Below are 27,394 nucleotides of genomic sequence, written 5' to 3' on the forward strand. Positions count from 1 at the left end.
GTAAAGTCATGAGAGCAAATTTTTACTAAATAGTTATATTATTTGATTTAATAATTTTGTTACACGTTTGGAAGATTTAATTTCAACAACACTTTCACGCTAAACCAGAAGTTAAGAAAAGAAATGTAATTGTTATTTTAGTATTCTATGGGGATAGATTAATTTTCTCTGACATTGACGTATTCGTATGTAGATAATAGAGACTTTGAACACAGCTCATACAGACTTGGAATATTTTCTCTAAGTCACCACAATCACTGACTTGCATTGTCATAGACTTTTTCTCGTGAAGTCTATTTCTTTCTGAAAAGTTTATATACTAATTTCATTAGAAACATGTCTAAGAAAATACCTCATCTTCATAAGAAACATCAGAGCTTTGCTTGAAATTAATAATAAAATAAGAATCATTGTTTTTGACTCAAAAGTTTCTTCTTTATCATATTCGAAATGTACAATTAACTGTACATAACTAATATATTGTATTGATGAACCAAAGTTATATTTTAACTTACTGCATTACATTTCAAGTGAATATGTTTTATTGCACCTTTTAAAAAAATCTTAAAGGCTTAAATGTTTCATTACAAAATTTGTACTTTCTAACTTCATTCTACTGAAACGAAAGCATTCATAACTTACTGCGAAGAAACATTTTTACATATTATACTTTTTGATTAATTTTCAAACCACAGTATTATATTTGAAAAATTTGTTTCCTAGTCCACTGCTAATATATTACTAATTTTCGCTCTTTCAATACATTTCATACGTGACAAAAAAAACTCAGTTTAGAAACTTTTTTTCCCTTAACACCTTGCATTGCATTGCTGAACTGGAGCCATGCTTTCATTTTTATTATTTTTAGCGAAGTATCGAAATGATTATTTACTTTCCGCTTTTTCCAAAGAATTTCATAGACACATATGTTCAGTATAGAATATTTTCCTAACTTAAAAGTATTATTACCAAAATAGAAAAATATGCAAAAGTTTGCTAAAAATTTATATATTTGTTTTTACAAACATGTACACGAATACCCACATTTAATTACGTAACGTGTACTTTCCTATATCAGAACTCAAATTTCGAACACAAATTTTTAAATAATGTCATATTCCATAAAAAGTATGTCTTTGTGAGGTCATTGTCTTTTCGTAAACAGAGAACGAAATTTTCAGAATAGAGAATTTTCAGAGGAGGAAATATGTCGAAAGAAATTAATGGTGTTACCGCAATTTCGGTTTGCGCATTTTAAAAAATCCATACAATATGCACAAATCTATAACAATCACTTGAATGATATTTAATACCCAATTTAGAAGACAGACCTGATATTTGATCAATATGCTTTCGGTTTTATCTTCTTCTCGGTATTAATAGATTGAATACGTAATTCAATTAAACTTTTCCTTGAAAGCATCAATTTCATTTGTAAATGTTTTACAATACTAAATACTAATATTATTAAAATTCAGTAAAAGGCCAACCACTGGCAGAGTGAATAAGACTACTGTAATTGTGTTAAGCCGGCGTTAAAATCCCAGAGAATGAGGTGGCTACTTAATCGTTTTTGTATTTTTTTTTCCCCCATGAACAATGCGAACACGTGCTAGTTGCCCTTAAAAAATCCTCCTCGTATTCGTCCTTTGCCTTAGGGAAATAGCCCTCGTATGCTATATCAGGTGCGCTGCAAACTCGGGAAAGTTTATGTTCTTTCATTATAGTTAATTAAAAAAGCAATCAAACCCAATAATACTGTTTATGAATGTTTCAGAAGTTATTCAAGACTTAAAGAAACATACTACTTGTTCCTTTCGCAAGCGTTACTAGAACAGAATTTTTGATAGGATTAAATTAGATCAAGAAAATTGCAATCTATTTGCTATGCATTAAAGAAAAACAATTAATTCCACATTATCATTCATTTCAAAATGTTATGGACAAATCTTTAAATAAAAAATACGTATTTATAACAAAAACAAGATCAAAAGAGGAAAATATTTCAATTTTTCAATTTGATTGTGAAGAAGGAGAAAAATGCAGTAAATTTTTTGTATTCTTTAAGAAATCTTCAATTTCATAGCATCGACCTAGCGGTAATGTCGCTGAACTGGTAGTTTGACCTAGGCTGAAATCCTAGTGAACGGGTGGACTGCATGGAAGTTTTAATGGTTTCCTTTACTGTAGCGTGAATACGAGATATTTTCCCTTCAGAAGTCTTCACGAAAGCATCCTTGTTCATAGGCAGATAGTTTTAGTCTCTTAATTAAGAAGAATCGTAGGTTACCTCACTTGCGTAAACAAACGAAAGCGAGTTCTCGCTCTATATTGGCTCTTATAAACTTTTGCATTGATTTAAGTTTAATGTAAATTTGAACGTAACTGTAAAATTAATTTTTTTATTTCACAAATATTATTAAATTTATATAGCATAATCATTGGAATGCAAGTGAGCTAACCTGTTCTTCTACGGACTTTGAGTCATTACGGCTTTTGATGCTGCACACTTGAAAAATGTACATTGCCCTTTGCCGGTATTCGAACCCTGGAGCTATCGAATACGCGTCGAGTATGCTTCTAATTACACCGCGATGGATTACGTAAAGGAGGGGAAAAAAACCTTATTAATTAAACTAACTATCATAGTGTCCAAACTCTACTATTCTATTCTAAGCAAGACATTGAAGAAAGTTGCTCTGCAGTAACTCTTATTCTCGAAGTAAAGGAAAACAAACTACTGAAATATTATGTCCTTTGATTGTAATGAATTTTGAGTTTTCTTCGTTTGAAAATATAGTTATTTTAAAGAATTTTTTTTTCCTTTTATGAAAATACACGATGTACTGTTTACTGAGATCAATGTACTAGGAAAAAGAAACATAATTTATCATATCAGATATACATGAAAACAATGAACAAATTAGAACTCACTTCAGTTATCTGCAATCAATGCATATATTCTCTAGGAATACATCAAAGATGAATGCGTTGATTATATAATGGAGTTCACGGATTTATATGAGATTAAAAGCATTTCCGTCATTAGGGACTTCAAAACGAAATCTAACGACGCAGGTGTGGAATTGCAATTAAAAAGCGCGTAGGATAAGCGATTTTGTAGAAGAATAACAAATATCATAAGCTTGAATTATTTTGTCGGTTATGGAACTTAGAATTTCCAAATTGTGAACATTACTGATAAAACAGTAATAATAATAAAATAATATTTAAATAATAAATTATAAAATATTATATATATTATTAAATAACTATTAATAATATATATTATTAAAATAATAAATTATGCAATAAGGCGAGTTTTTTTTAATGTTTTGTGCGTTACCTTTATTTATTAAATATCATGCTCTTCACACTTAAACCATAAAATTCAATTCAACAGCAATATCACAAAATAATTTAAAAATAAACAGATCTTTACAAAATCAGAAGACAAACAACAAAAATCAGCGTTATATTTACAAAATTTCCACAGGACTAGTTTCGATGGTTTTACCGAACCACCATCCTCTCAGCTGCAAAACCGCAAATGAAAATCTGCAAAACCGCAAATGAAGATCTTTACAATTTCGGATTCAGAGTCTCGCGCGCTGGAGGTATATATATATATATATATTTTAATCCCTTACAATGTTGTCATTTCTCGCTTTGAAATTGTTGAGTTTGTTAATCAAAAATTCTTTAATGTCTGACAAAATATGAAATAGATAGTAAACCAAATTCCAAATTAGGGCTTCCAGAAAAGTGAATCAACACAGAAAGTGAATAGACGCAAAATGCCAAAAGGAAATTAATATCCTTTCTGGGCTAATGCCCTTTGGGCTAAAATGAAACTACACAAAATGATTTTTTTTTTTTTTTTTTTTATTTATCCAAGTTATTTACATTTGCAGAATAAAAGAAAAATCTGAAAAGTTTCAGATTTTAAATTACGTCCGAAGGGACTTTTTTTAACATTTTGTGTGTTACCTTTATTTCTTAAATATCACGTTCTTTGCACTTAAACCATAAAATTCAGTTCAAGAGCAATATCGCAAAGTAGTTTTAAATTGAGCATATCTTTAGAATTTCCGATACACAGTTCCGCGCGCTGGAGATAAAAAGGTTTTTTCTGTACAACATTGCCATTACTCGCCTTTAAATCGTTTAGTTTGCTACTCAAAAATTCGTTAAAGTTTTACAAAATATCAAATCGATCACAAAACAAATTCCAAATTTCAAATTTGGACTTCCACATACCCATATCCGCAGTAGGATTACGTCATTCAAAATTCGATGGCTGTATGTACCAATGTTTTATCACAATGCGAGAAATATACATACATTTATGCAGATTTTTCATCATTTAATTTTTTCAAATATAATGCAGGACTCTAACATTGGGTGGCAACAGTTTGAAAATTCAAACTGACATTTATAGTGAACCAACGCGAAATCGCAAAACGAAAACAACAGCCTCCAAGGACAAAGGCCCTTTGGACTAAAAAGAATATTAATGAAAAGACTTGGATATTATTCTTTAAATTGTTAAGCATTATTCGTTAGATTAACCTTTGAGAGAATTTAGGGAATAACGTAAGAGTTTCACTTATCATACAGTGTTAAAAAATCTTTACTATCCTTTTTTTGTTGCTTTATTATCCTTTTTTTGTTGAAATGCTTTTAGAAATTTAAAGCTTTTGGAATAAGATAGCTCAAATATTTTTTATCCATTTTTAGTGTAGACTATACCTTTTAGAATATAAAATCATAAGAATTCCAAACCTTTACTCTAAAATATTTCCAAAATTAATTAAAATCTTTATTCATCTACTTTTTAAAATTTTTATGTTTTGAATGCGCACTCATCGTTCAGTGGATAATACTTTTAATGGATGGACAACAAGAGGTCATCCGAAACTCTAAAACGAACGACGTAAAAATTTTAAAATATGCCATTATACGAATGATTGATATTTTATCGTAAATTATTATTCAGTGATTTAAGAAAATAATAATTTTAATATGATTAAATTTGATTGAAATTGAACTAAGGATTTACATCTTCTGTATTACACACTTTTAGACAACAGATAGGAAATACAAAATATCAGAATTTTTCTTTAATGTGAAAGCTTAAAAAATCCTTCAAAAGGAAAAAAAAAGGGGGGGACCAAAACGTTACAATTATTGCAACGTAATTTAGATGAAGGGACAACTTCTCCAGCAGCGCGGGAAAGAATTTAGGGGATAACGTAAGAGTTTCACTTATCATACAGTGTCAAAAAATCTTTACTATCCTTTTTTTGTTTGTTTTGTTTTTAGTTTTTTTGTTTTGTTTCTAAAAATTGTTGCAACAAACTGTAGTTTTATTCTTGAAACGTGATTCTAACTTGAAACATGAATGAAAGCTTGAAAAAAATCTTCAAATGAAATGACAGATACTTTCTCACGATTCCGAAAATCAAAGATGTATATCGTCTGCATCTTTCCTTTTGGATACAGGGCCAAGTCAAAATTGCTTGAATGCGGCGGGGGCGGGGGAGGAACAGAAGAAAAGGCAGGGACAACCCTGCAGTAGGTTGTCCCTGCCTTTTCTTCTTTCCCATTCTGTCTGTTTCATTGTGACTGAGGGTAATAAAATTTCCCGCGCTGCTGGAGAAGTTGTCCCTTCATCTAAATTACGTTGCAATAATTGTAACGTTTTGGTCCCCCCCCTTTTTTTTTTTTTCCTTTTGAAGGATTTTTTAAGCTTTCACATTAAAGAAAAATTCTGATATTTTGTATTTCCTATCTGTTGTCTAAAAGTGTGTAATACAGAAGATGTAAATCCTTAGTTCAATTTCAATCAAATTTAATCATATTAAAATTATTATTTTCTTAAATCACTGAATAATAATTTACGATAAAATATCAATCATTCGTATAATGGCATATTTTAAAATTTTTACGTCGTTCGTTTTAGAGTTTCGGATGACCTCTTGTTGTCCATCCATTAAAAGTATTATCCACTGAACGATGAGTGCGCATTCAAAACATAAAAATTTTAAAAAGTAGATGAATAAAGATTTTAATTAATTTTGGAAATATTTTAGAGTAAAGGTTTGGAATTCTTATGATTTTATATTCTAAAAGGTATAGTCTACACTAAAAATGGATAAAAAATATTTGAGCTATCTTATTCCAAAAGCGTTAAATTTCTAAAAGCATTTCAAAACATTTTTGATTGGTGCTATTATTAAATAATACGAAATATGAAAAACAGATTTTGGTTTTTAAAATAAATTTCTATCATGAAACTACATTTATAATATTCTGTTGCATTCTGATGACCATACTTTAGATACTCCTTTCAGTTTTTAAATTAAATGTTGAATCGAATTGCAGATACAAATTTATGCACAATGAGAATGAAATTTACGTATGGTGGAAATAATCATACAATACTTGCCACCAAGAATAATTCTCAGTAACTGAACAGTACTTCAGATTCTGCATATAAAACTGTACAATGTTAATTATATTATAAAATGTTCAGGAAACATCAAGAATTTCACCTTATTTGTAATCATTCTCATTAAATAACCATTAAATAACACAAGCAGTATTTTGAATTTGGATTAACTAAGTCTCAAGTTGTAAGTCGCAAGAATAAATTAAAAAAAAAAAAGTAAATTATTGTAATTTCCAAAACTGGTATAACTGTGTATAGATTTCCAAATGATAAAGTTTTCTTATTTTTTAAAGATCTAAAATTTCACAAATTTCATTTGTAAAATTTAAAACGGAATTTTTTAAAATTTGCTTCAGATTTTTTAAAAGAGAAGTTGTAGAAGAGTTTTAAGTTTAATCTCGATTTAATTATCTGTATTTTGGTTTTGAGCGATTGTCTAGAAGATTATTTGAAGCAAAACTAAAAAACTGTGTATGTCTTATTATAAATTTTAATTGTTTATACATTTATATACTTAAAAAGCAGAATTTGTTCATAATACAGCTAAAGCTTCGTATCTGAGACACACTGTGTATACTTAATAGATTTTTCTAGTATAGTTCACGATGATCTGTTTTCTCTTTGAAGAAATGAATAAGTGCACTCCTTGTACGAATATTGTTTTTGATCAATTAGAAATGTTACTGCTGTTATATAATTATTAATATGGAAAGAGATCAGCATATGATGCTGAAACTTTGTTCAGAAAATTTATTAAGGATATTTAGACAGTAAAGCTCAACAATTTACGCAATGAGTATTTGTTTTATAGTGGATATTTTCATTGAAAATTATTTTAATTGGAATAGGGCTGGGAAACCATTTACAGTCCAAAATTCAGAAAAAGTGGGCGATCAGTACTGAAAGCAGAATTCTGAATTAGTATTTAGTGATTTTATGTAAACATGATAATCTGGGAAAGAATAAGAAAGGTCAACAATAACTTTACAATTTTACGAAAGTATAAATTAAGAATCTCAATATTTTAATATTGCACAATTTGGATGGCGACAAGAACGAGAAATACAGTTTAAGAATACTCAAGCGGCAAACTTTCAGATTTGTGGGTTTGTTACACTATGCAAAATGTGCTATTCTATGTAAAATATTTAATGAATTATTCATAAAATGTAATTTTAAGAAATCGATAACAAGATGAAACTTGGAAAAATCATATTTTAATCCAGGATTTATTTTGTTGAAATCGAAATTGTGCTAAACCTTGCTTTCCTCAGTATCCCCACTCGAATGACGTAATGTTAGGAAAAGGTTTCAGATGTCTTTCATGACCTCATATCACATGAATTTGCAGCTGACCAGGAAATCTAAGTTCCCGAAGGTCACATCTCAGCCCCCTTTCCAGCTTTGGCAAGAATAATCTGAAACACCATAACAATGGATCACTTTCTTCTTTTCTACCCACTCAACCTCCCATTTATGTGGATTTACCTATTATGGAACATTCCATATCTAGGGCCAAAAGCTCAATTTTTCATCAGAACTGGCATATTCATTAACGTTTATAATCATCAATAATGTTTACGATCTTATACAATAATATTTTAGATTCTTATTCAATAAAAGGATATTTCGATTCTCGTAAAAAGCTGTTTGCCTCGTGGAAACTAATTTCTGAAAGCTGCGTTTCCTATTTTTTTTTTTTTTTTTTTTTCGTCGCCAGTTCGACAATTTCCTAGGGGCAAAATTCTTATCGGGTGTGGGGCTTCACTTATGCGCCTTATAAAAGTTATTGTTTCGCAACCTATTGAAAAAATGTTTTCGACTTGGGGTAGGGTCTTCAGGATTCTAAGCCCGTTCTACTCTTTGACATTTAGCAAACACCTGTCTCCTTTGTGACAAGGTCAAGTAACAATGCCTTTGTTGGATAGTATTGGTTTCCGCTAATGCAATCATTTTCTCTGACTTCCTCAGAAATCGGATGAAATGCAACCTTCATGAAATATCCAATCCCTCAATGCAAAAAAGCATTTGCTCTCAGCCGTGTTGGAGTTGTGTGTTTTGCTGCCCAAACGTTTCCTAGCAGAATCCTTCAGGGAGTAGCAGAATCTCTTCACCCGTGGTAAGTATAAAACATTTTTTATTCTAAGTAATCTAATAAGCATTTAATAATCTAGCAGAAATGATTATGCCTACTTTTTTGCGAGGTTATTCATGTAATTTTAGGAATTCCTGCGCGTCTTATCAAAATTTTTAGCCTTGGAAGAATTTCTGCACTAGATTTTGTAGTTGGATTTAAATTTGTAAGTATAATATACAAATGTTGGATAAAGGCACACATTTTTTTCGAAACCCATTAATACCTACATTTTATCGAGAGAAAAACAAAAAGTGTTAACTATTACAAATAATAGGACATATAAAATTCTCGGCCAAGATGTTATGTATCCGCTGTATGAAATTATCTTTTATTTCGGAAAATTCACTTAAGTTCCTTACTATCAAGTGTTTTATTTGTTGCATGTTAAAAGTTTTAGTTGGCAATACATTTTACTAATTTAGAACATGACTTCCTGCAGCACAAATTTAATGGAAGAATAAATTTTATGCATTTTATAATGTATGGCAAAAGGCCTTCTTTCTTTCCAAATAAATAACATGTGATTCTAGATATTACAATAAATTGTTATTATTGTTAACTATTGTATTATCCTTTAATCACTAGATAGCATGAAATTTATGTGTAGTTACAAAATTTTTGTTTCACGTTCAGAACAAAGTTCAAAGCTATCTGAACGTAATTGATATCTAGTTATTCGATATTTTAAAACATTCGAAAGATTAAGCATTGTTTCAATTATTGGCTATAAATTCGTGATTCCAGTATCATTAGTGAACCATTAAGGTAAACTATTACTACGGCAATTTCAAGCTTATTATAAATTACTGTAAACCTAAATTTCATACGATCGTTTTCTATACAATTTCTTACTTAAATTCTTCACTTTGATAAAAAAAATTTTGGCCTGTTGATTTTATATGAAGAATCTCAAAATTGCATAGTTTAAAACACTAAATGAAACAGTGATAACATATATTTAAGAGGTTGCATAGAAATTAAATTTCGTAAGACTTAAGATAATCATAAAATTTATAGAAATAAACTTTCTCTAATTTAAATAGTATTCTACAAAAAACGTTCAACCCTCGTAAACTTATTTTATAGAAATTCGTGTAATTTTAATTATCTATTGAAAATATTAATTACTATATCCTTGGAATATTTTAACCGCATAAAGCTATGGTCTTTTTCCCTCTTCTTCTTCCCACTAATTAAAGATACAGATCCTTACAAAAACTTGCGTTTAAAATTTTAAGTGAAACGTTTGGCTAAATTTAAAGCTTACACTTTCCTGTCCATTTGTAGAATTGAATGTATCACTAGCAAGAGTGTTAAGAGATGTGCAACCTCTCTAAACACATTTTCTCAAATTTAATTTTTTATAGTTCATAATTTAATGCTTTAAAAGCGTAATGCGGAAGTTCTTAGTTTGAATATTACAGACAAAAATAGCATAGAGTTTTAGCAATGTAGGATATATATTTGCTTTTGTGTCAGAACTAATAGTGCATGATAGAGATGGGATGTTTTGAATACCGCAAATCTTAAAAAGGATTCAAGATTCGAGCCTTTTTTTTTGGGGGGGGGCATTGAGATCATTCCATATCTTAAGTTGAAAAACCATTATATGTTTCAACGCAGAATTTTGAAAAACTGAGTTTTATTATTAAACAAACGAGATTGTTACAATTTCAGTATTACTACATGTCATCTCATTAGCGACCATGAAAGCTATATTGGTGTCGAACTCCTCTTTAACAAACTTCAAGGTGCCGAGAATTTGATTCACTCTATCCGATCTGAAGGGTCGAAGTTGATTGATAAATTACATAAGAACGTCTGCTTCTTTATAATTATTATTGTCATAAACAAATGTTAATAGTAACTTTAATTAAAAAAATGCATTAAAAGTTAATTATTATTATGCAAAACAGCTAAATTTCTGGTTAGTTGTTTTTCGGTTTCAACACAATTGATATCTGCTTTGCTTATGTGCGTGCTCATCATGGTTTCTACGGAAATGAAAGAGCTGATTTCTTAGCTAAAGATGCCTTAAATTTACCCATTGATATCAACATTAGCATTCCAAAGAGTTATTGGAAGTCCTTTCATTATAAAAAGCTTTTAGCTATGTGGAATGAGGAATACATTTCATCTTGTAATGCTGAAGTCACCAAAAAGTTCCTTCCTTCTATTTACCATAGACTGAATTCCGAGTCTTTCCTCTCGTTAAATTTTAAAGTGTCTCAGTTTTTATCTGGTCACGGTAAATTTGCAAGTTATCTGTTTCGTTTTAATCTACGATCAAACAATTTATGTGAATGTTCAAAAAGAGTTCCTCAGGATGTGGAACATTTGATTTTCTCGTGCCCTACATTTGATGGGCCTATATTATGCTTACAGAACGATTTGAAAATGTTCGGAGTGACTTGGCCAGTGAACTTATCTGTTTTCGTGAAGTCCAGACTGCTGTTCTCTGCTTTTGTTCGCTTTATTTATGCATGTGATTTTTAATGTTTATCTATACATGTAACCTTTAATGTTCTAGTTAACTTACTTCTGTAAGCCCCGTGTTGTACATATGTGGTGCACGGGGAGTCTGTATGTTCTCAAAGGAAAAAAAAAAAAAAAGTTTAATAATCTTACACGAAACATTACTTAGCATAAAAACGTGTCTTTCCGATTACACTTTTCCATTTAAAACGAGTATTTATAATTATAAATAAACATCGAGCTTGAACAGAGTGCTGTTTGATTACTCAGAGAACTAGAATGAAATTAAAAGCATTTTATCTCAATGTATCAAAGTTTCTTTGGCTTGGTGCGTGACACAATAGGTTTTCCTAAGATATATTGTGTATTCTGATTTTACAAGAAGGTGTGTTATATTTTTCTCTCATAGCCTTTTGTTTAGAACACAGCCAAAGGTGAAGTAATCCAAACGTAGTTTTTCCTATTCTAACCGCAAAGAGGGGAATTTAAGAGTTAATAATTTTCCAGTTGAAAGTTGCAGAAAGACCGCAAAAATGTTTTATACAAAATTTTTCAGTCCAAGATTTCCACAAAAGGTGTTATCTGATTTTTGAACAACTGAAACCGTAGATAACCGTATAAAGTAACATTAAGTGTAAAATGTATAGGAAATTGGACGGGACCAGATAGTTTGTTAGATCTGGGGGTTTAGTATAAACTGGGTTCGCTGTACAGGGCCGTTCCGTGACCTTCGAGAGGTAGAAGGCCATGACATTTAATAAACATGGCGGAGCTTTCCGTCCGACGTTATCGTCGGAAAGTCGTCTGAATTTTTAAATTTACGTCGGAAATATAACTTTATCATGTTGCTTAGTTAATCAAAACAGCTGAAAGAAAGGAGGCTTTATATACATACACAATTTTTAAGCTTTTTACAGATAGTTTAATTAACTTTGTGCATAAATATAATTGAAAGAACCGAAAAACAAACGAACATTTTACAAAAATTTAAACGCTAATTGAAAATTACCACTGTCATGATAAATTGGGAAGGGGTTCTTAAGATAATAATTAATATTTTACCTAAGCTCAAGTATTAATTTATTCGCGTTTCAGAGAAAAATATATAACCATCAACTTCTATATCTCCAGCATATGTAAATGAAATGCTATATAAATTAGCTAATAAATGTGATAAAAATATTTCATACAAGAAACATACCTAAATCTTATAACAAAAAAGCCTTCCAACATTCATATTTGAAATGAAATAACCTAACAAACAACATACACAACTGGCAATAAAAAGCATATACACGACAATCATAATTCGCATTATCCTAAAATTTAGAACCTAAAAATATGTATATGATTGAAAGAAATGGTGCTAAGAAACATCAGCATTACTACTAAATATTGTAACCCATAATTATTTCATTTTTAATCATACAATTTTTAAAAACATTAAATTTTACATTAACTGCAAATTGCAGTTCTGTTATTTTTCTTTTGGAATTTGTAGTATATCTCTTAGTATGAATACAAATGTTGCAAGTTATGTTTTTTAATTATTACATTTGAATACATTCCATTTTCATTTTTAATTTTTGTACATGCTTGTGATAGCAAAAAAAAATTCAAGATAAATGGGTGGTGTGTTGGTGGTGTATTTAATTATGGCAAAGCACACTAAGGCTATCCGCCCAAGGGAAAGGATGCCTTCGTGGAAGACTTTCTAAGGAAAACTGGCTCGTATACACGTTACACATGGGGAAAATCACGAAAACACCCATGCAGCCAGCCCGTTCGCGGGATTCGAACCTCGGACCGAACTACCAGTGTTCAGCGACTTTACCGCTCGGCCGCTGGTGGGACTCAAGACAAATGAGAAAAAACATTTTGTTGTGTGCTATTTGAAGAAGAGCAGATTTAAATGTGCAGTTCTTACTATTGTGTATATTATTCAAATTATTTCTGCCCAGTATCCAAGGTAAAGTACCCAAAGGAATGTTATAGATTTGGAAAAAGGAGTAAAATGACCGTGAGAATCTGCCATTGTCTAAATTTAGTGTATATAAATATATTTACATATGATCGAAAGAAATTATGTTAAAAATCATCAGCATTGCTACTAATTATTGTACTTTTAACAGCTTGCTATTTAAAAAACATTAAATGATTTTTTATATATTAAATGGAAATAGTAGTTCTGTTTCTTTTTTCTGGTAACTTTCAAACACTGCATAGTTTATGTGCTTTTTAAAATATTGCCACATTCACTAAATATGTCAAAGTATTTCCTTTACATACGCTGAAGTTGATGGTCATATATTTTGCTCTGAAACGCGTATAATTAAATACTTGACCCTAGGTAAAATATTAATTATTATCTTAAGAGCCTCTTCCCAATTTATCATGACAGTGGCAATTTTCAATTAGCGTTTAAATTTTTGTAAAATGTTCGTTTGTTTTTCGGTTCTTTCAATTATATTTATGCACAAAGTTAATTAAAATATCTGTAAAAAGCTTAAAAAGTGTGTATGTATATAAAGCCTCCTTTCTTTCAGCTATTTTAATTAACTAAGCAACATGATAAAGTTATATTTCCGACGAAAATTTAAGAATTCAGACGACTTTCCGACGATAACATCGGACGGAAAGCTCCGCCATGTTATTAAGTGTCACGGCCTTCTCCCTCTCTAACGTCACGGCCGTTCCCACTGGGGTTTATCTGAGCTAACGAAGTCAGTTCCATGTGTCGACTAGCCGAAGAACGTGTATGTTTAATTCAATAATTGACAATACATATTTTTTGGACTAGCTCCGCTATGCCTGCAGTTCAGATTTTTCAACTTGAGGCCCTACGGAAAAAAAAAACTGGTTTTGGAGATGCGTCGGTTACATCAACTGTCTCCGTTAACTCAGATAAACCCCAGTGGTAACGGCCCTTTGCAGTTTGATTGTATATGAGTCTGCAATATTATGAAATGCATGAGAATTTCCAAGCAATCGGTGCGCTGCCCTTGCTCGAAACTAAATTTAAATCTGGACGATAATTCTGGACATCAATAATCTATCAACAAATAAATTCTGAATGGTTTCAACAACTCACGCTAAGGCATAAGTAGCATAGAAAGTGCTGCATCCCGTACGATTCGTGTTGTTTACCAGATAAACAGCTCAATCACGGCTGCTGAATTTTGAAATGTTCATTAAAATCTGAATTGCTGTTCGAATTCTTTATCAAATTTTAACAAGTGAATGAGCCCCAGGATTCAAAAGATTAAATTATACGTTTTATTTTTCTAATTTGTGTTTTAACAAATGCAGCAATATTTTTTAAATCATTTTCTTGAACTTATATTTCATTAAATGCAGGTTTTTAAGTTTTTTTTATTTTTTTTTTATTAAGCAACTTTTAGAAATTGAGTGATATTTTTCTTTATTTGTGTTTCTCGAATTCTTATTTGATGGATTCGCGAATTGTTCAGAGCTCAAATTCAAGAAAATTTAGATTTAGGTTACTTATTCAAATGAATTTATATGTTTTTGCCGAAACAGAATTCGAGCACCTGAATTTGGCAGAATTTTAGCTTTAATTATGCATATGGTGCAAGCACATTTTTAAGAGACTATTATATATTTATGGCAAAGTTTTGTTTCCAATAACTCATTTAAAGTCTGGCCGACTGTCCGTGTTACGAGTTGCTAACATTCCATGAAACAACATATTTTTAATTTGTTTGCAAATTATAACAGTAATATAGCAATACTTATAACGAACTGAGTGATCTGAAAAGAAGATATTTGCTTCTTTATAATATTATTAACTTTTTGAAAAATTCATATATTTAACACAGGACTCCAAATTTTATATATAACTGTTTTCCGATATACATTAAGGATATTTTTATTTTATTATCATGTAGCATTGGAAATGCTATCTGTAAAGCATATACCATGTACACATTGTACAATATACTAATATAAATTATATTGTATATATAATAATATAAATGCATAGCAGTTGTAAGGTATGGGAAAAAGCGGTGAATGGTGATGTATTATTATTTTCGAAACCTATTTTCTCTTAAGTTAAATTTCAAGAAATTTTTAATTAATTAATATTGTTAATTTGCTGAAGCAATCTGAATATTTTTAACATTACATTATTTAACAATAAAACAATTAAAAAACAATCAGAATAGCAGGAAAGCCGAGTATGGCTTGGTTGTAGGCTTCCAATTAACACCACGAAGGCATGCGGAAAGGAGGAAGAAAATACCTTACATCCTCCCCCTTTTAAAGGACGACTGGTGATTAGGGGAACCAGTCGTCAAATACTGGTGATTGTGAATTATCATCCACCCCCTTTTAGTTCGGGTGTGACTTGCAGAACTGCTAAGATCTTTTGATGCTGGAGACGTGAAAAATGTTCAATGCCCCCGCCGGATTCGAACTCCGGACCTCCGAATACGCGTTGTGTATGCTTCCAGTTGTACTGCGAAGGCGGAGGAACGAGGGGAGAAGAAAACCAAACTCACCCTGGACTTTTGTGCCGTAGAAGACGAAAAAGAATGTTGTTAATGCAATAATTAACCTTGGATTATTTTCGAATATCTGATTACTTTAAACTACAGACTTCAGTTTGATTTGTCTTTCAATATTTTTTTCCTCCTATCAGTACTACGGCCACAAAATGTTATTTTTTACAACTGTGCAATTTATACGTTTCATTAATCCTCTACTGTAAGATTTATGAACGAAAACTTTTGCGTGAAATAACCGTTTAATTAAGATACAATAACACCCCCGAACAAGTATTAACTTAGAAGTCAAACAACAAAAAGGAGTGTCATATTTTCAAATTTCAGTCACAAAATCAAAGTTATATTATTAAATCTGAACATATAACGCTAATTTTTGTTGTCTGACTTAAAAATTAACCGTCTAATTATTATTGAAAAAAAAAAGTTTCATTTTATAGTACGGGTACATTGTTAATTACAATTTTAATTTCTTGCGTAAAATCAAAAATGACAAAAAAGTAAAGTTAATCTTAAATAAGATATACCCAATAGTCTTCAAGCGTGTGATAGTTTGAAAACGTTCCGGTAGGTGCAAAGGAATCCTCCATTATTTACACTGTCAAGGTGTCACTTCTAATTTTATTCTTGTAACACTACGTCCCCTTTTAAAACGTTTTATTTTCATTTGAGTTGTAGGAATGTGCTCTGAAAACGTCCCCATCTTTTGGCTTTCAGTTTAACTGGTTTCGTTTCAAGGAATAGGGTAGCCTCCTATTATTATTATCATATTCAACAGTAATTTACTCATGTGACGAGTATAGCTCGTCATCTGGTTTCATGACATATAGTACAATATAGAGCTACGCTCCTCATATGACTAAAGTTACTCTTGAGTTTCATAATATGGAGGCTGCCATATTCGTCAAATCGAAGTTTCGGAGCAAGAAATTATATAATAATGGTGTAGTAATACTCAGATTTCCAGTTAGCAAAGAAATGATTTTACATTCTAACGTAGCACGTAATTCAACTCGAGAAAATATTTTTTCCCCCCTCGGATCAAATTTTATTTCTTTTCATTTTGAAATGTGGCGATACTGATGTTTCAAAGAATAAACTGCAGTGGAAATTTTGCAATGTATAATTAGATATCCCGGATAATGGAAATTCAAAATACAATAAATATTGCTTAAAGCTATGATTGGCTATCCTAATAATTTCCCATAGTAATGCAAAAGGGAAAGATTTTTTTAGTTTTATTTCTAAACCAAAGATTGAAATTAGCCCCCTTGTTAGTGATAGTATAAATTTTTATTAACAGTATGATATAAATTTTACAAGATACACATTTTTATTAGCATATGTGCTAACTGACGTGTACAAAATCTGACCCTGCTGTTAGCATTTGTACTAAAATTGATTACATCACTGCATTTAAAGGATACAGAGTATGAAATATCTTTTCTACATGTTTAAACAATTTGCATTAAAAATTAAAAATTGCTCTTCCAGGTATTAAATACTATTTAAATTTAATACCTTAGTTTTGAAAATATATCTTTTTATATATTTTTTAAAACCCATTTTGTCACTCTTCTTGTTTCTTAAATTATTTAGTCCCATATAAAGTAGAGTCCATTTGGTTTAGTCTGGATTGTTAAACAGATCTAGATTGTTTAACAATCCAGACTAAACAAAATGGACAATTTTGACAATTGATTGACAATTTGAAAACCAAACAACAATTTGATTCATTATTTCAAAGCTTGAAATCTAGAAATACGGTATACTGTTAATTAATCTAACACATTTCAGTAAGATTTGGATTAGTAGATGTAGAAGTAAAAATTGCTGTTAAAGAAAGGTATGGGCGTCATGAGGAAATTCTACTTCTTTCTTAATTCTCTTGCTTTAATACATATCTAATTAGTTGCTTAATAATGACCTTTAGAATTGCTTTTGGAGAGGATTTTTTCTAATGCTAAAAAGATTCAAATTTATTTGTTAGAAAATGAAAAACTATGATCAGAATAAAATATTAAACTATAATGGAAGATTAATAAGAATAAAACGAATAAAATATTAAGACTCTCGGAGAATTCCCTTAAATATTCTCAGATATATTATATTTTTAAAACTATTGAGCTACTATTTCCATGCATTTCATTAATCGATTTAGGAATAGATTAAAGATTCTATTAAAAATATACAATAAAAAATTTCATTTAATCTGCACATGATCATATGAGTGAAGTTACACACTGAACGGAACTAAATGGGAAATAAAATTAAAATTTGTACTTGAAATAAACAAAATAGCAAATTAAGTAAGTTAATTTATTTGAATTAAGCAAAGCACAAGATGGCTGTCTGCCAAAGGCAAGTTATGCTGTCGTGGAGGATTTACAAAGGAAACTTCCTCATATTCATATTACACATCCTCAACATTACCCATAGCAGCTTCTTTGGCCAGCATGTCTGCCCTCTCGTTACCTAAAACACCAATATGGGCTTTCACCCAGTTCATTTTTACTTCATGTAGTTTCTCAACTTTTACAAGTTGATCTTTTATATACTAGACCAAAATATTCCCAGAAAGCCTTCCACGAACGCATCCCTCTCATTAGCAGATAACCCTCGAGTTACTCTGTGTCAATCGATTAATATATATACATTTACAAGGCAGCAGCTGTCGCCAAATATAAATGTTGGCACAAAATTTGGATTGAAATAATTAGGAGAATGCGGAAGATACATTCAAGTCGTACCTGGATTTTAGGTGAAAAAATTACAGAATTTTGTGAAAAGAAAAATTCCATTCAACCAATTTTGTGTTTTTGCATTCTTTTTTCTCTTGGCATGATCGTCCATTTCGAACTTGCATTTAGCACTTGAAAATAAAGTAAATTTTTCCTTTTCTTATAAGAAATCAGATAGAGAGCCTTTATTATTTGGCAAAGTCGGATCGTAAAATCCATCTTTAGTCATCCTTAAAATTTCGTACGAACCACGTGTCTGGATCGAAACGTTAATGAGTCATAATGTTTTAGGTGGTTAATCGTGTAAGGTTGCTGTAAATAACGTGCTTGCCTATATTTTGGCTGCTGCTCATTTAATGGTTAGGTTATTAGAGCACGGCAAAGCACGCAAGAGTTGTTTGCCCAAGACCAGGGATGCTTTCGTAAAGGACTTTTTAAGGTAGACTGACTGATTAATGTAATTATCAGTCACATGGAGAAAGTCACGAAAACCAACCACACAGCCTTCGGTGGATCGCTTCATTAAAGGAAAAGTACAAAAATACCAGCTACTGCAGTCTTGCATGCATGTATGCGGTGTCTCCGTAGCTCGGAAATAATCACCCCAGTACTGTAGATTCATACATTTATTTTTAGACAATGACTACGTATAATTAAGGTTAATTGAAGAAATGAACATGAAGAGATTACATACGTCGATGCCGAACAAGAAGTTAAACATCTGCTCCTACCATTAAATTACTGAAGGATACGGAACATTATTGAAGCGACTTGCTATAAATGTCTAGACTTGTCCTACTTTTGAGTGTCAGCATCTTTCCGCCAATCTGCTGTCTCTGTTCCGACAGAAAGCTTTCCAACACTCCAAGAATACGATAATAAGTCCATCTGCTGACTGAGAAAGTAACGTACGCGATCCCACATGCATTGTTTAAAGGACATATGATTAATCTTCAGTTAGAAGCATAAGTTTAGTGACTTTTGGCAGAATATTTATTCAACAACAACTATAAAATGATAACCCATGAACCGTAGCTAACTACAATATTGAATGAGAAAAACCTATCGCCAAAAAAGCATTCAAATGACATAAAAAAATCTCCAAAACAATTTGCATTTTATTGTTGACATCTGAGGGATTTCACCGATTTGAGGTGCTGGCAGGTTTTAGATTTTCTACCGCATTAAATGTTGAGAAATTAGGAATAAGTTTTCTGCTGGAGTAAATAAAATTTAATTTTAATATGTTTCTTATCGAGAGGGGTATATAATTTTTGTTCTGAGAATAAAAGCATTAATTTTTTTAATTACGTAATCTTGTTGAAATAAAATAAAAATGTACACGAAGGAATATAATTTTCTCACTAGCATTAAAATAAATATATATTTGGCTTATAAAAAAGATATTACCCGACTATCGAACCTTATTTTAATATCCAGATGGGTTTAACTTCCTCAAAGTTTCGATATTCCGATTCGATTCTTACAGTTCATCCAATTTTAATGGACAGCACGCGGGGGGGGGGGCGGGTCCGAGGGTCTTCCACTCCTCTCGCCTTCCACCAAACCACACGAGAAGACTTTCGGCTCGCGGCATATTTAGAGTTCCGCCATGCCACACCGACACTATATATTTACAAACAACCATGCCTTCTCCAGGATTCAAATCCGGGCTCTTCGGCATGGCAGTCAGCGACGCTAACCACAACACCGGTTGGGCAGCTAGACCTTAAATTCGTAGCACATACAGTTCCTTTGAACTAGACCTTTAGTACTTAAACTAAAGGCGGCATATACGTATATCTCTAGATAAGTTACATTCGCTTAAATTTTACGCCTTATTTTCATATTCAAATTTAAGGCAGAATGCGCAGAATCTAAACGGAAACTGATTACAATAAATAATTTAGCACATACTCGCAAAGTTTTAGAATAAAAAGCTGGTGTTTTCAATATATACAAGTGCATTGGGATTCAATATATACAAATGCATTGCATTATTATAAGTGCATTAGGAAACTAAAAACGAAGGGAAAGCTGAAAAAAATGGATTAAAAGGATTTAGAGTGGGGGGGGGGAAGGAATAAATAAATTCTTACAGGTATGAAATATATTTTTGCTTTAGATATTACATTGAATTTTTTATATTATTCTTTTATTACGAATGAAGTAATAAGCTTTTGGGAATAAATAAGTACAGAAAAATTATCAGAAGTTACATTTTATAAAGAATGCCATAAATTTAAGTTTAATGATGCTACTGAAATTATTAATTTAATCGGATAAATTTCGCTTTAAATCAGTAATACATTATTCATATTTTTCAGTGTTTGCATTAATTATAATTGGAAGAAACGGAGTGGTGTTACAAGAAACTTTCGAAATTTGTTCTTTTAATTGTAGCCGTGATGTTTTAAAATTTTATGTATTTCATAATGTGAATTTTCCTGTTTACAAAGTTACTTATAATTTTAAAAAATTGAATCTTTTTTTTTTTTTTTTTTTTTTTTTTTGAGATTTCAGATGGGGTAAGGCCTAAAAAATAAGGCTTTATTAAATGTTCTTCACCTTAATAAAACCTTTTTCACAGTTGTTTTCATAGGCAAAACTAAAAAAAAAAAAAAAAAAAAAAAAAAAAAAAAAAAAAAAAATATGTGATTTGAATTGCTTTAACGAAATAAAAGGTTGTAAGGTATTTTCTCCCAACCTTTCCGCTGCCTTTGTGACGTAACTGGAAGCACGTCCCACAGATAATCGGGAAGTAAAAAGTTCGAATCCCGTTGATGGCACTGCGGATTTCTTTGATGTTCTTAGTTCAAAAAATTCTTTAAAAAACAAAGAGAGAGAGAGACTGTACAAGTAGTCTTAACTACAAGGTGGTGGATGATATTTTGTCACCGCCAGAATTTGGCCCGTGCCTTCATGGAGTAACTGGATGACGCGCGACGCGCAATCGAGAGATTCGGAGTTCGAATCACAGCGAGGGCAGTGCACACCTTTCCTGTGTCCCGTAGCGACGAACTCTATGTCTCTACGAGGTAACATACGAATTACATTTTAAGGGTTTATGAGACAGTTTTCTTCCCATAAAAAATAACAATAGATTTGTGTATAATTAGGCTATTTCCTGATTAAAAAGTGTTGCCCTTTAATTCATTAAATTAAAAAATTTAACTCTGTTCCATGTAGTACTAGGAATGAGTTTTATTATCACAAAAGTCAGATAAAATGTAATATTACATGTTCTTTAGAAAATAATGTTTTTAATAACGTTCAAAAATAAGTTCAGAATTGCTGAATTTGTTTCTTTTAGTTCATTTTGTTCAGAGGTATTCAAATAAGTACTCTATATTAATAATTATTTTATTTTAATTTTTAGGCGAAGAAAATTGTCAAAGAAGTATTGTTCGGAGAAAGCTTCTTTGACGACTGCAAGCGGACTTTTTTGGGAAAAGAATTTGTTAATAGAAAGTAACAAGAGGAAAACAAGCTAAAAATGATCTTCAACAAAGCGTACGTTGATGGACTCATGACAGAGGGTTCTTCCAAAACCCCAACATTGTTAAAGGAACAGGCGCTTCAAAAAATTGCTTTGCAAATGTGTCATAACTTTGAACTCAAGAAACATATTTTTTCCATTAAACTGAATCGGGCACATTTTTATTCTGTTCAGCTCGTAACAATGGATTGGGAAGAATCTATTTCGAAGCGCTCTACAGAAGTGTGCAAGGAACTTTTTCTGCCATGCACAGTGCAGAAATGCTTAATTGATAGCATTCGAGCAACTGCACAAGAGCTATTAGTTTGGAGTGGAGAATGGAAGACAATGTTTAACATCCCTTGCGACTTCACTGCACAGTTTTGGACGCCGGCAGATTGGACAAACGGCCATTTAGATGAGAAGAAAATCGCGGAACGCTTGATTCGAGACAACAGAATTTCAAATGATCAGCGGTATAGATTATCATGCATATACGGTATAGAAGAATCCGTTATTCAGTTATGGAATCAAATGTCATCGGAAAAGAAAGATTCACTAGTTGCAGGTATTCATCATAATTTTACAAGATCATCAGTAGTCCATCTGTGGTCTAAATATATGAAAGATCCCGAATCGTTCGTATGCCAGGAATGTTTTTTTCTTAATTTGTTTCAAAAAGCCCTTAACGAGTCAAATCTAGCGGCAGTTTTGTTTTCTTGGCACAAATTAAGTAGCAGAATAAAACGAAAAATACTTACGAGGGAATTACGCATCGACGAAGACGCCGATCTTGACAATGGTGATATTAGAATTTATGTTCCTGATAACGATGACAATCAAGATTATGATAAGGAAATGTTCACAAAATATTTTAGTTTTATAGTTGAACATAAGTGGAAAATAAACCATTGTACAGATACCTATCCGTTTATGAATTCCTGTAGTATAAGGCTAATTTTGGCACCGAGACGTTTGCATATTTGATGACATTTTTATTAGCACTGGCCCATTATTCCGGATGAAAGAAATCCAGATGAAGGAATACGAATGCATGGTAAAGAATTTTCTAGTATGATATCACAATAACCACCGATCTCAGAGTATTCTGTTTCAGCTTATATCTACTAGTCAGCTAGAACAGAGTTACACATTTTATCGTTTTCATCGCTATTTCACTTGTACGAGTTGGTTTTAAAAACGTTATCTTAACAGATGTAAATCATATGATTTGTAAATTTTAAGCTTTTTTATATGTACTTTTTGATATTGAGAAAAGAGTAAAACTAAACAACTGTAAAAGAAACAGTTTTAATAAATTCTGAATTTTTTAGAAAACTATGAATTTAGTGTTTCTTCCTTGAATCGATTCATAATATTAATTATCGTATTTAGTGGCGAATTTTTCTTCTCATCAGGCTCTGAAATTTTAAAATTGTTCACCCAGTTTTCCCATTCCATTCCTCAAGGAGTTCAATAATCGAGCTCGCCTAAATTTTAGAATGTATTTGACCTCGCAATGAATGTTTCCATTTTACTGATTTGCTCAAGGAATAAAGGTGAATGGTTGAATAAAGGTGAAGGAATAAAGGTGAATATATCTTTACACACACAGACCACACAGACACTACTTCCAATAGCATTAAATAATTCAAAGCTTAGACATTCACAGTAAACAACAATAAGAGCGAGTGAAATACGGGGAAGTAGAAATGAAGATAGTTTATTAATTTTAATTTTATTATGAGTTCTTATTGAAAAATAGTATTAATTTAAATTAATAATATTGTGATAGTTACAGATAATGTATTCAAGAGCGCTTTTCTTTTACTTTGTTTTTACTGTAACTGCTACCACCGTTTAACCACGTTATTCGTAAAATTAAATTATTTTCAAAATGTTTCCCTCTCTATTTTCTTAAAAAAGGGAGTGGATGCATGAGTCAATAGGCTAATTATTCCCAGTTTATGCTGTTGAATTCTTTCTAGCACTTTTCGTTTTGCTTGTAACGTAATAAAGAGATTTACAAGAAAGAAAACTTAACGTACATTTATATTAAATTTTCTTTTTATACAAGAAATGTTTCAATAAAAGACAGCGAAACAATCATTAATCAGAATACGAACTATTCTAATATAGAATATTTATAATTACGTGCTTATAACAGTAAAGCAACCCCAACGAAAAAATTAATTTGAGAGCTTAACGTTGGAAATTCAAATATCTTTTTATACAGCAGACAAGCAATGAATAAATTTATCATTTAAGTAACTCAAAATTCGTCATTAAATTTTATCTCACTATGTCATTTTTACGTGTAGTGGGATACCTGGAGTTCCTGGAATATTTAAAAGAAATCTCTATGAATATTCTAGCTTTAAATTTAAATTTAAGTGACCTTCTCAAATGTAACTATCAATTTTTAAATAATTATGTACTCATAATCATTTATTTATGAAAACAACTTCTGAAAGTCATTAGTATTTCTAGAATGTAAATAAACATAAGTACTACTAATTACAAAAGTACGCTCTGAGCTATCCCTTTCTACATCGGTAGAGACTATTATATGTATATATATATATATATATATATATATATATGTCAAATATATCGCGGTCTTCAAAATATATATATATATATTTAACAAACATTCTCTATTCGTAAAAAGCAAATTTAAAGTTCATTTTAGTTTGCAGCAATAATAAATCATTTATTTGTAATTCACTTAAAGTTTAATTAACTTTAAATTTGCTTTTTACGAATAGAGAATGTTTGTTAAATTCAAATTTCTTTCCTTCCAGCAATGACGCAAGATTTAATTTCGCAGTAAAACTAAAATATCCAATACGATAAGAAAATTATAGAGTCATGTTTTCAATTCTGAATATAAATGCACAGCTATTTTTAAGGCAAGCAACAATTAAACATTTTTAAGCTATTAATTTATCTTTACTAAGCGTAGACTAATTTATCATATAAATTCGATTCAGCGATTAGGTTGCAAAATTCTTTTCGTGGCTAAAATCATTCTTAAACATTTTACAACACTGTTCCATTTCGTTTCTGTGCATAATATATTAAAATATCTTGACAGAACCTATGTTTACGGCTTTGACTTTTCAATTGATTTAGATTACAACTTTAGTAAAGTACAACTTTGATATCTTCATTAACTGAAGATATAGAAGTATGTAATCATAAACGAAGTCGCTAAAATTCAATCTTAGATACATTGCCAGAGGCTGTCAGTTATAAAACTTGGAATACCGTTAAGTACCTAATTACCTTAAAATGTTCAATTATTCAAGGTATTTTTTACTTCTGTTTTACACAAAGCATTTAAAAGAAAATATCGTGTTTGGAAACGCTATGTGTTGCTAGAAATAAACCGAAAGTTATACCAAGATTTGCATGGTCCAAGTACATCTCTCCTTCGAGAGTCATTCCTGAAAAGTTAGTGGCTAAACATGAATGAACTGCAGTTAAAAAAAATTAGCATGTTAGGAAAAAACCATAAAGACTTCAAATTGCATTAAAAAAATAAGACGCCGCAAAATTTAGTAAATAGAAAATGACGGAAATAAGTACAAAACCTGCAAAAGTTGACAGCTTAAAAATATTTACAAAACAATATAAGTGTCTAAAAATTTATAGTTAAAAATTGTTTGAAAATACATAAATTATTCCTAACTGAAATACCAAACTTGACTGAAATAAAATATCTAAGGTGGTACCTAGCGAAAACAAAGCACAACGTCTGTTTAATAGACGAAAAGTCTGTTGCTGTTGTTGTGACTTATCTCAATTGTCTGAGAGTAACATCAGGACAGGCCCACGAAATTCATCGGGGCAAGAAGTGCAAGATTGCGTCTGTCGTTGGCAAGAGCCTTGAGCACCATGCAGAGAACAGTAGGACTGTGCTCAGTTTCCACGCAATTTTGATAGACAGCTTGCCCGGGGTGACGGGTCGGAAAGTCTCCAACACCTCCTTCCCCTACCATCGTCGTCTCAAGAGGACATTTGGTTTGCCTATTTCATGGAGGTAGGAAAGGGAGGAGGGGCCATTCCGCGCTAGAAGTGAAGCACTGCTTTGAAGCTTGGGTCACCAGACGGGGTGTTTTTTGTTTACATTCAGAAGCTCGCTTGACAAAATTCTGATAGTATTTCGACACACGACAGTTCCATAGAAATCGAAAAAGGGACACTCTCGCATGAAAGAAACATTCATAGTGTGATGGATAATAGCAATTTGTATAGTTTACTGACATTTACGCAAAAATCACATCTTGGTTATTTTTCGATAACTAACAACAGCGATTTTGATTATGAATTTGTTTTATAAAATTCTAAGCTGTTGCACTACAAAAATATAGATTTTAAAAAAATTGCTAAAAGAGATCTGCCAAAATTTATTTTCTAGAAGATTTGAAAAGTTTGAAACTTGATGGCTAAATGTAAATATAAAATTATGTATGTTAAAATATTTGTAATTAGGCACATAGTTCAGATTAAGTTTTTATTAAATAGAGTAACGCATGCAAGGGCTATCTGCCTAAAGAGAGAGATGCCATCGTGGAGGAATTTTGAAGAAAAACTGACCTTTGAGTGGGTATTAAAAATAATACTTATAATTTTAATTCAAATTATATTCATATATATTTTTTATGTAAAACTTTCGGGTGTATGCTAAATTAGTGTAAATTACTTTACACGAAAAATATAGTGAATGCACAGAAATTAAAGATTTGCACATGCCGGAAATGATAAATAGGAAATATGTATGGGTATTTATGCATGTGCTTGCAAAAAGCATGTATCTGCCTTTGACAAAATACTTAAATATTCATTAAATTATTTATAAATGTATTTGAAATGAAGAATTTATTCACTTATAAACAACTGTGATAGTACTGTGAAGAAATCTAATGATTAAATGTATCTAATTTATAATGATTATAAATGTTATCTAAATATATAATAATCTTAATATTGAATTGTAAACATAAATTGAAATCCTGTTGACAAATACGTTATAAAACTTTTAAGCAAGAATTGTTCGTATTGGAAAGCAATCTGTTAAAAGGTATTGTAAAGCAAATGCTATGAGATGCGCACTTAAGAACGTAATAAAGAGTTTTGGAATATGTATTGTTGAAATGAAGGGTAAAAAAAAAATCTGATAAGTATAATTAAAATAATTATTCCCTTTACATTTTATAATAACTCAGTTACAAGTTTTAAATAATACTAAAAAAAAAAAAAAAAAAAAAAAAACCTTATTTTATTCCCTTTCAGAAATGTTCAGAGAAAGTCAAATACTATTTTCCTAATAATTCTCTAATTTAAAATGAACCGAATAGAGCATTAATTATAAATTGACTTACATTTTTCGATTTAAAAGAAGCCAAAAAATCATGTCATATTTAAGAAAGTATTTTAGGAAGAAGCTCTATAAATAGAAAAGAAATAATGCATAATTTTAATATTAATAATACAATAAACTTTGATCTTAATTTTTGTACCTTAACCGAATAAAATCGAATTACCTTAATTTTTTTTTCTAATGTAATTAACGAAAAC

At 30.8% G+C, this 27,394-nt stretch overlaps 2 protein-coding genes across 4 annotated transcripts in view; both read left to right on the plus strand.

The window, feature by feature from the left end:
- Nucleotides 1-27,394, plus strand: part of LOC146995278 (uncharacterized) — a 474,485-nt gene that overhangs the window by 295,717 nt on the left and 151,374 nt on the right. The window lies entirely within an intron of this gene.
- On the plus strand, nucleotides 8,178-23,156 carry LOC146995281 (uncharacterized). The gene is made up of 2 exons (XM_085824510.1): nucleotides 8,178-8,573; nucleotides 21,713-23,156. Exon 2 carries the CDS (start codon nucleotides 21,830-21,832, stop codon nucleotides 22,796-22,798), a length of 969 nt encoding a protein of 322 aa, XP_085680636.1. The 5' UTR covers nucleotides 8,178-8,573; nucleotides 21,713-21,829; the 3' UTR covers nucleotides 22,799-23,156.

This window comes from Stegodyphus dumicola, chromosome 9 (assembly GCF_044657685.1).
Source record: "Stegodyphus dumicola isolate Sdum_Otavi_A_Nest chromosome 9, ASM4465768v1".
Taxonomy (NCBI): Eukaryota; Metazoa; Arthropoda; class Arachnida; order Araneae; family Eresidae; genus Stegodyphus; species Stegodyphus dumicola.

Excerpts from the sequence above, each read along its gene's own strand:
- LOC146995281 (XM_085824510.1), top strand. The coding sequence starts at position 21,830 with ATGATCTTCAACAAAGCGTACGTTGATGGACTCATGACAGAGGGTTCT.